Genomic DNA, 10,194 nt, shown 5'->3' with positions numbered 1-10,194 from the left:
TCCGCCTCAGTCTCCCCGAAAGTAGCTGATTACAGGTATGTGCTGCCACCACGCCTGGCTAATTTTTGTATTTTAATAGGGATGGGGTTTCTTCCATGTTGGTCAGGCTGGTCTCAAACTTCCAACCTCAGGTGGGTGATCCGCCAGCCTCGCCTCCTTAAACGCTGGGATTACAGGCTGAGCCACTGCCTGACCTTTTTTTTTTTGAGACGGATCTGCCTGGTCGCCCAGGTTGGAGTGCAGTGGCCGGATCTCAGCTCACTGCAAGCTCTGCCTCCGGGTTTACGCTTATTCTCCTGCCTCTTGAAGCCTCCCAGTAGCTGGGACTACAGCCACACCTCGGCCTCAAAGCAATTCTTAGAGCGTAGTAGGACGGGGTTTCACCATGCCAGCCAGGATGGTCTCGACCTCCTGGGACCTCAGATCCGCCTGCCTCTCGGCCTCCCAAAGTGCTGGGATTACAGGCTTGAGCCACCGCTACCGCCTTTTTTTTAACAGAGTCTCATTCTGTTGCTATCTCTGCTGCCCAGGCCAGGAGTGCAGTGGCGCGATCTTGGCTCACCGCAAACTCCTCATCTCCGTTCACCATTCTCCTGCCTCAGCCTCCCGTAGCTGGGACTACAGGCACCCGGGCCACCATGCCTGGCTAATTTTTTGTATTTTTAGTAGAGACGGGTTTCAATTGCAGTTAGCCAGGATGGTCTCGAGCATCCTGACCTCGCGGATCCCGGCTTCTGCCTCGGCCTCCCCTTTTTGTATTTTAAAAGAGACAGGGCTCACAAGCAAGCTGGTCTGAACTCCTGGCCTCAGGTGAGGCACCTGGCCTGCCCAGGGCTCCCAAGGTGCTGGATTACAGGAGCACCGCGGCCGCAAGGCCCGCCTTTTTTTAGACAGAACTCTCCTCTGTTGCCCTGGTACGATCACAGCTCACTGCAGCCTCAACCTCCTGGGCCTGGGCAATCCTCCCACCTCAGCCTCCCCAGTAGTTAAGACCACAGGCATACACCTCATGCTTTGCTAATTTTTTTTTTTTTCCATATAAGCAGGGTATTGTGCTAAGCTGCCCAGGCTGGCCTGGAACTCCTGCACCTGGCCTCAAGCTTATCTCTCTTGCCTGGCTTCCCCAAATGGCTGGGATGGGATTATAGGGTGCCTGGAGGGGTGATGGGATTATAGGTGTGACACACCATGGGCCGCCTTTTTTTGTTGTTGTTGCTGAGACAGGGCCTCTGCTCTGTCACCCAGGCTGGAATGCAGTGGTGCAAACATGGCTCACTGCAGCCTCAACTTCCGGCAGCTCAGGTGATCCTCCTGCCTCAGTATCCTAGGTAGCCGGGGACCACCACACCACAGGTGTGAACCACCATAACCAGCTGTTTTAATTTTTTTCTGTAGAGACATGGTCTCCTTTGCTGCCCAGGCTGGTCTTGAACTCCTGGGGTCAAGTAATCCTCCCACCTCGCCTTCCAAAGTGCTGGGATTACAGGCGGAGCCAAAGCCCGCCTCTATTGAGTTTTAATCTCCTCGTTTACTTCTAATTATCACCTTCAGGATTTCAGATCTCCAGAGACCACCAAGGTGCATGGTGCACAGGTCTGAATTGCAGGTTGAATCAATTTAGTATTAGTATTCCCCAAATCTTACTACAGAACTGATTTTTTTTTTTTTTTTTTTTTGAGACAGAGTCTCTCACTGTTGCCCAGGGCTGGGAGTGCAGTGGCTGGATTCAGCTTCACTGCAAGCCCCGGGCCTCCGGAAAGTTCACGCCATTCTCCTGCCTCAGCGTCCCAGTAGCTGGGAGTACAGGGCTCGCCACCGGGCTCAAGCCACTTTTGTATTTTAGTAGAGACGGGTTTCACCGTGTTAGCCAGTATGGTCTGACCCCTGACCTCATGATCCGCCTGCCTCGCCTCCCAAAGTGTTGGGATTACAGGCTTGAGCCACCGCTACCCGCCTGAACTGATTATTACTTTTTTTTTTTTGAGATGGAGTCTTGCACCGTCCCCCGGGCTAGAGTCCAATGGTGCGATCCTGGCTCACGGCAACCTCCCCCTCCCGGGTTCAAGCGATTCTCCTGCCTCAGACTTCTAAGTAGCTGGGATTACAGGCGCCCGCCCACCACGCCCAGCTGATTTTGTTAGCCAGAATGGTCTCAATCTCTTGACCTAGTGATCCGCCCGCCTCAGCCTCCCCAAGTGCTGGGATTACAGGCATGAGCCACCACGCCCGTCCCAGAACTGATTATTAACCCAGCTCAGTGACCTTTAGAGAGCACCTTAAACCAGCTGAGCCTCTGTTTGTTCATCTGAATGGGTATTGTCAACAGCACTCACTTACAAGAGTTGTTGAGAAGATCCAACGAGACAATAGTTGCTAAAGTGCCAGGCATGCAGCAGTGCTTAAGAAACTTCTCACCTTGGGTTTTTTATTGGTATTGATTGATGTAGAGATGGGGGAGAAGATCAAAGATAAGGATTGAGAATCAGGGATGGGAAAAGCAGTGGGCCACTGACAGCCGCTCTGCCTGGCTGGGAGGTGGGGTGGGGAAAGTGGGCGGGAGCTGCTCCTGGGCCTGGCCCACCCAGATCACCCCTCTGGGCTGCAGGCCTGTGCGTCTGCATCCGGTGGCCACAGAGCAACTTCCTCTAGAGGGAGCTGATTGGAGCCGGTTGCCGCTGGCACCTCTATGATCACTGGAGTCTCGCGGGTCCCTCAGGCCGCACAGGGACAAGCAAAGGCTACATCCAGATGCCAGGAATGCACTGACGCCTGTTCCTGGAAGCCGAGCTCCCACTCAGCCCCTGGGAGCAGCAGCCGCCAGCCCCTCGGGACCTCTCTCTCTGCCCTGCTGAGCCACCCGGGTTGGGCCAGGATCCTGGCAGGTAAGCTGGAAGGGTCCTGCCCGTCCTCCCAGATCTCAGCAGCCCCAGCCCCAGGGTGGGGCAGGGAGCCTGCCAGGAGCCGGGTGGGGAAAGGGAAGCTCAAGGCTTACCTGGGCAGGTCCGCCTGCCCGGCTGGGGACCTGATCGTGGCAAGCCTACTTCTGGCTGCCCCTCACAGCTTCCCCTCTTGCCCCAGCCCTGGATGCCGGAGAACTGTGAGAACTGGGTCCTTTAACAGTCTGGGAGATGGGGGTGGAGGTCAGAGCCAAGGTCAAGGGCAGAGAGAGAACTTTCTCAGCGCTTCCTGCTGCTCAACATCCCTAGACTGGGTCCAGGGCCTGGCCAGGCATGTATCCCTGGGGAACATTCATCAGGGCCCAGCAAGCCCAGGAAGTCGGGGGTGGCTCCCCTCACCGGGAATTTAGGCCACTTGGATTGGGGGACAGAGCTAGGCCTGAGTCAGCATAGGTTGCTGGCCTTGGGGGGTGTCCTGAGGCTCTACCTGCTCCCCTCAGGAGCCTGGGTTGTTGGTAGAGGGAGTTGGGGGTGCCGTCAGCATCCTCTGGCCCTACTGTCCTGAGGGTGCTGGGTTCTGGAGACTGGGGAAGAAGGAAGGCCATCTTATTTAAGGAGCTACGGGGGGGTGGGGGTTTTATTTTTTGTTTTTTGAGACAGAGTCTCACTCTGTTGCCCAGGGTCGAGTGCAGTGGCGCGATTTCGGCTCACTGCAACCTCCGCCTCCCAGGTTCAACCGATTCGATTCTCCTGCCTCAGCCTCCCGAGTAGTTGGGACTACAGGTGTGCGCCACCATGCCCAGCTAAGTTTTGTATTTTTAGTAGAGACGGCGTTTCATTATGTTGGCCAGGCAGGTCTTGAACTCCTGACCTCGTGGGCCACTGTGCCCGGCTGCAAAGTTCTGTTTTAACAAGGCCTTGCCCCTAGAGGTGGAGGAAAGGAGAGTCTGCCTTCGCCCTGTCCGTGTCCGGCAGAGCAAGGAGTGGGGAGCTGGGTGAGGGCACAGGTGGTCCAGTCCTCCTCCACCCCTTCTCGAGAGCTCTTGGGGCAGTTTCGAAAACACTCCCAGGCCTAGCGGAAGGAGGGTGGGCGAAGGTCCCCAGGCCCTGGGCGGTGGGGGTGGGGCTGTGTGCTTGGCCCAGGGTGGGGCTGCACACCCCCTCCCTCTGAGATAGGAGGAGGGCGCTTTCCTTCTGAGGGCCGGAGGGTGCCTGGGGAAATAGGGCTCTGGGAGGGGTGTAAACTGAAAGTGAAACAGCTGACATCCAGGAAACGCCCTGATGAGGGGTCACAGCACGTTGGTGCTGCGGTCAGGACCAGGCAAAGAGGAAAGTTGGCTGGGGACAGAAGACCAGGTGTGTGGTGGGAATACGAGGCAGGTTGTGGGGCTTCGAAGAAGGCCCTGATCCTGAGGGCTCCCTCCGGTCACTGCAAGGCAGGGGTGAGGAAGGCACAGGCAGGAGGTAAACAGGGAAAGTTGCCCTGAGAAGGGACACCCTCTGAGGTCCACAAACAAGAAGAAATCTTAAATGCTTGTTGAGTACATGGACTCATGGAGATTCAGACAAACAACCCGACTTTCCGTCACTAATGATGTGACCTCGGGCACTCACCTCTATGCCTCACTTTTCCAGCCTGCAAAGTGGGTATGATGGTGCTCACCCTGCTGGGTTCATGTGAGTTTTCAATGTTCAACACCCAGAGTGCTCCTAAGTGGGAGAGTATATCTTAGGCTCTCAGGAAATGTTTGCGGCTAACAGCCCAGAGTTAAAAAACAGGTGTGTTCTGACCAGCCAGAGGGAAGTAGGGCCTCTGAGGGCAGCCTTCATGGGCCATTGGCTGGGCAGTGGCTCGCTTGCAATAAGCATGTGCTGGGTGGGCTGCAGGAGGCCCCAGGAACAGCTAGAACCCCCCAGGCTCTTGCCCCAGGAGTGGTATGAGCTTGAGAGCCAGCGGGCACTGCTGCAGCCACTCTCCTCGAGGGTGCAGATACCTCAGTCTGTGCTCGGCTGCCTCACCTTCTCACCCTGTCTCCCTCGAAGGGTCACCAGTGAAGTGCTCAGAAGTTGTTTCCTCCCAGCAGACTTCACTGGGACCCATGCTGGAGTGAGAATAAAAAGTCCCAGAGGAAGCCAGGCACAGTGGCTCACACCCGTAATCCCAGCACTTTGGAAAGCAGGGGCAGACTCACAGGTCAGGAGTTTGAGACCAGCCTGGCCAAAGTCCCAGAGGACTGAGGGCCTTTCTGGGAATGGGGAACCCTCTCTCCTATGTGGACATGGCAACCTGTCTGGGGTCCCCAGTCACAGGTCCATGCTCACCCCCATCTCTGCTTTTTCTCGCCCATCCCCGCAGGCTGACCCCGTCCTCCACTGAGACCTGAAAAATGGCTTCGGGACAAGGCCCAGGTCCTCCCAGGCAGGAATGCGGAGAGCCTGCCCTGCCCTCTGCTTCTGGTAAGGGTCTTCCTACCCCTCACCCATCCCATAACCATGAGTGCTGTCATGAGGATGGAAGGAGCAGGACTCAGAGGCAGGCTCCTTCACCTCGGTTCACCCACTGTGGGTGGTAACCCACGGGCTCAGAGGCTGAAGCTGCTGTCAAGGTTAAGCCTGGGAGGGGGAGGAGTCTGGACTGGGGAGGGCCTGGAGGTTGGGAGAGGCCAGGAAGTGAGTATAAGGTGGGCACAGTGCCACCAGAGCAGAGGGCGGGGTCAGGGGCGAGGGAGGCAGGAAGTAGAGTGAGGTCTGGCTGCCGTATCCCTCCAGCTGGAGAAATAAGGAAGTAAGCTGGCCAATCACCCAGTCAGGTCTGCTCAACAGGGAACGCAATTATTGTGACTTGGGGAGGAAGTAAGATGGCTGCCCTCCTTCCTTCTTCCCAGGGGACAGCCAGGGAAGCCCCAGCTCACACCCCACGGTGGGCTGTTCCCTGGACTTGGGAATCAGCTCCCAGGTCTGTCACTATCTCCCTGTGTGACTTTTCTGGGTTGAGGCTACAATTTCAGATTTTGTTTCCCACATTTCCCTGCACACAAAGGGCTGCGGAGCTGAGATGTACTAACGTAGACTCAAGAGCCCAAATGCCCGGGACTGTCCCAGCTCCCCGGCTTGTTCTGGCTGTATGACCTTGCACACGTTAGACACCCTGTGTCATTTTCCCCCTGCAATCTGGGGATTGCCTGCTCCCAGGGCTACTGTGAGGACCCAATGCAAGTGCTGGAACAACTCTCCACACAGCATAAGTTCTAGGGGCGGCTAAGGCTCTGAAGTAGGGATATTTCTTTCTTTCTTTTTTTTTTTTTTTGAGACAGAGTTTCGCTCTTATTGCCTAGGCTAGAGTGCAGTGGCGCGATCTTGGCTCACTGCAACCTCCGCCTCCTGGGTTCCAGTGATTCTCCTGCCTCAGCCTCTTGAGTAGCTGGGATTACAGGCATCTGCCACCACGCCCGGCTAATTTTGTATTTTTAGTAGAGACGGGTTTCTCCATGTTGGTCAGGCTGGTCTTGAACTCCCGACCTCAGGTGATCTACCCGCCTCAGCCTCCCAAAGTGCTGGGATTATAGGTGTGAGCCACTGTGCCCGTCTGGGATATTTCTTTCCATGGGTGAGGACAGCTATGGCCTTAGGAAGAGCGAACCCTCTATAAGGCATGGGGCTGCCAGGGTTCGGCCCTCTCTCCCTGACTCCCAGCTTTGATCCTCAGAGGAGCAGGTAGCCCGGGACACAGAGGAGGTTTTCCGCAGCTACGTTTTTTACCGCCATCAGCAGGAGCAGGAGGCTGAAGGGGCGGCTGCCCCTGCTGATCCAGAGATGGACACCTTGCCCCTGCAACCTAGCAGGTAAGTTACAACCACTGGGCCCACAAGGACATCTTCAGGGAGGCAGTGGCTCGCACGGGTCTCTGTGCAGGTCCTGGGAGCTGGGGAGACCTGAGGGGTCTTGCCCTTCTCTCATGGTTGCTCCTCTTTCATGTTGGGCTCCCACCCCGATCCAGGACCTTGTATCCTTTTTAGCCCATGCCTGCCCCTTGTCCCAGAGGCCAACACTCATGTCTTAGAACATTGTCGGGGACCTCTAAGAAGGGGTGCACAGGGCCATGGACAGCTCAGGCAGACCCCCTCTGCCATGAGCCAAGGCCTGGCCCTGACTGCCTGGTTACCCGCTCACCTGCCTGCCTCCTGCTCCTACAGCACCATGGGGCAGGTGGGACGGCAGCTCGCCATCATCGGGGACGACATCAACCGACGCTATGACTCAGAGTTCCAGACCATGCTGCAGCAGCTGCAGCCCACGGCAGAGAACGCCTATGAGTACTTCACCAAGATTGCCTCCAGGTACCCCTGCCGGCTCCAGTCACTCCTCTGTCCTGTCACAACCACACCATACCCTGCTGCATGATGCGCTCCTGGCATGGGGAGATGCCTTCTGTCAGTGTCCAGTGTCTGCTGTGAACTCACATGTGGTCTCGGCCCCCTGTTTTTCTCTCTCGGGGTCCCAGACTCGTCTTGTGGGCATTAGCTCACAGCTCTTTTGATCTCTGACTCCAAGGACTTGACTGGTTAGATCAGGACTCTAGAGGGGGCCTGAGGTGGGGATGTCGCCCACAGCTCCCCGGCCCAGCTGGGACACAGCTATCCTTCATGGTTCCAATTTGACACCACATATCACACTGAAGATGGTAAGGGTGCTAACCTCTGCCAGGTCCTAGAAATGGCTCCTAGTTGCTATAATCTGGCATCCAAGTGGTTAAAGACACTAAATATTTGGGTGTAAATCCAAGCTTTGCCCCTTCTGCCTTTGTGAAACTTCCTAGCCCTTAGTCTCCTGGTTTGTAAAATAGGGAAAATATGCCTAGCTCAGTGTCCTCCTTACAAAGTGTTAGCCATTGCTACCACCAGAGTTAGGGAGGTCAGTGTCGGGGTAGATCGAAGCGGGAGGTGAAGGTAGGAGTGATGGATTTTAGAATTAGTGCTCAGAGCTGAAATATCCAGCCCGTGAACTTAGAGGCCAGCCTTCATACCACTGTGATGACAGGAACTACCCTAATCTTCTCTGTCCTTTTCTCTCTGCCGTCTCTCGGGCTGCCAGGCCAGCAGCAACACCCACAGGTAATCTCCCCGCGGATTCCATCCACTCGCTCTGTCCTCTGCCCTCTCTGTGCCCCACTGCACCTGAGCGTACACCCCAGCAGTGGCATCCAGCTCATCTGGCCCTGAGCTTTCTCCTTTCGCAGAGACCCGGGTTGTTCCCAAATACAGGCCAGGCTGGGGCAGCCTCTGTGGCCTTAATTCACAACTAAGCTATATTTAGTTTTTCAGCTGGGAGAGGGGTGGGAGAGGCCAGGCAGGCTGAAGGGCTCCCTGGGGGCTCTCCACCAACGGTATGGGATGCTCTACCCACAGCCTGTTTGAGAGTGGCATCAACTGGGGCCGTGTGGTGGCTCTTCTGGGCTTCGGCTACCGTCTGGCCCTACACGTCTACCAGCACGGCCTGACTGGCTTCCTGGGCCAGGTGACCCGCTTCGTGGTCGACTTCATGCTGCATCACTGCATTGCCCGGTGGATTGCACAGAGGGGTGGCTGGGTGAGTATCCAAGGATTGCAATGTCCTCCCTGCTGTTGGGGCTGCCCCTCTCTCAGGCCCCGCCCCTTCCCTGGGTGCCTGTATTTTCTGCCAGCCTCTCTGTGACCACCTTGTTTCTCCCGGCAGGTGGCAGCCCTGAACTTGGGCAATGGTCCCATCCTGAACGTGCTGGTGGTTCTGGGTGTGGTTCTGTTGGGCCAGTTTGTGGTACGAAGATTCTTCAAATCATGACTCCCAAGGGTGCCCTTTGGGGTCCCAGCTCAGACTCCTGCCTGGACTTAAGCCAAGTTTTTGCCTTCTCCGCTCCCTTGCAGGGGTCCCCCCTCAAGAGTACAGAAGCTTTAGCAAGTGTGCACTCCAGCTTCGGAGGTCCCCTGTGTGGGGGCCAGTCAGGCTGCAGAGGCGCCTCAACGTTGCATGGTGCTAGTGGGCCCTCTCTGGGCCCAGGGGCTGTGGCCTCCTCCCTCGGCTCTCTGGGACCTCCTTAGCCCTGTCTGCTAGGAGATGGGGAGACTGATAACTTGGGGAGGCAAGAGACTGGGAGCCACTTCTCCCCAGAAAGTGTTTCATGGTTTTAGCTTTTTATAATACCCTGTGAGAGCTATTCCCACCATTCTACCTGAGGCCAGGACGTCTAGGGTGTGGCGGTTGGTGGGTATACCTTATGTTCCCCAGGATTCAGCTGTTATGGAAGATCAGAGCCTAAGAGCTGGGACTGGGACTTGAGCCTGGTCCTGGCCCTCCCTAAGCATCGTGTGTCCCAGGAGCAGGACCTACTAGGAGAGGGGGGCCAAGGTCCTGCCCAACTCTCCCCCTGCTCCCATTCCTCCCTCCGACCATACTGCCTTTGCAGTTGGACTCTCAGGGATTCTGGGCTTGGGGTGTGGGGTGGGGTGGAGTCGCAGACCAGAGCTGTCTGAACTTAGGTGTCAGAAGCCTCCAAGCCTGCCTCTCAAGGTCCTCTCAGTTCTCTCCCTTCCTCTCGCCTTATAGACACTTGTCCCAACCCATTCACTACAGGTGAAGGACCTCACCCCCATCCCTGGGGGCCTTGGTTGAGTGGCCTGCTAAGGCCCCCCCTTGCCCAGCTACAGGGCTTAGGACTTGGTTTGTTATTTCAGGGAAAAGGAGTAGGGAGTTCATCTAGAGGGTTTTAAGTGGGAGGACTATCAACACCACTAGGAATCCCAGAGGTGGGATCCTCCCTCATGGCTCTGGCACGGTGTAATCCAGGGGTGTAGATGGGGGAACTGTGAATACTTGAACTCTGTCCCCTCACCCTCCATGCTCGTCACCTGTTTAGGTCTCTCCTCAGGGTGGGGGTGAGAGTGCCTTCTCTACTGGGCACAGCCTAGGGTCTTGTGGGAGAGGGGGGAGAAGTTATTGATTCAGCCAAATGCGGGGAGGCGGGGGCAGATGGAGCCCATAGGCCACCCCCTATCCTCTGAGTGTTTGGAAATAAACTGTGCAATCCCCTCACCCTGACTTAGTAGTTTTTGTATTCTCTGCTACCCCTCTTTGCATCAGGCCAGACTGTGGGAACCTGCGCGTGCCTGGCACGCTTCTGGCTTATTACTGAAAAAACCTCACACTAGGCCCCCAGAATCCCATAGAGGTCTGAGTATGGTTCTGCAGCCCCCAGCCCGATGGAAAGCCTCGGCCCCTCCCCATGCACTTCCTTCATCTCTGGGTTTCATGCAGTTTCCCACCC

The 10,194-nt window shown here is 56.4% G+C and overlaps 1 protein-coding gene across 5 annotated transcripts; it reads left to right on the top strand.

Moving 5' to 3' along the window:
- The first annotated feature begins 2,615 nt into the window (after window positions 1-2,615).
- Window positions 2,616-9,962, top strand: BAK1 (BCL2 antagonist/killer 1). Of its 5 annotated transcripts, XM_021936725.2 has the most exons (7): window positions 2,616-2,882; window positions 4,982-5,091; window positions 5,254-5,354; window positions 6,604-6,739; window positions 7,091-7,234; window positions 8,303-8,483; window positions 8,610-9,962. In XM_021936725.2, exons 3-7 carry the CDS (start codon window positions 5,285-5,287, stop codon window positions 8,712-8,714), a joined length of 636 nt encoding a protein of 211 aa, XP_021792417.1. In that variant the 5' UTR covers window positions 2,616-2,882; window positions 4,982-5,091; window positions 5,254-5,284; the 3' UTR covers window positions 8,715-9,962. The 5 variants fall into 5 exon arrangements, with proteins under 5 accessions (XP_021792417.1, XP_003897507.1, XP_003897509.1 ...); XM_003897458.5 differs by lacking the exon at window positions 4,982-5,091; XM_003897460.5 differs by lacking the exon at window positions 4,982-5,091 and having other exon boundaries at window positions 2,617-2,882; window positions 6,666-6,739.
- The last annotated feature ends 232 nt before the right edge of the window (window positions 9,963-10,194 follow it).

This window comes from Papio anubis, chromosome 6 (genome assembly GCF_008728515.1).
Source record: "Papio anubis isolate 15944 chromosome 6, Panubis1.0, whole genome shotgun sequence".
NCBI classification, from domain to species: Eukaryota; Metazoa; Chordata; class Mammalia; order Primates; family Cercopithecidae; genus Papio; species Papio anubis.
The sequence above is the reverse complement of the archived record's forward strand: the minus strand, read 5'-3'. Positions and strand labels throughout refer to the sequence as shown.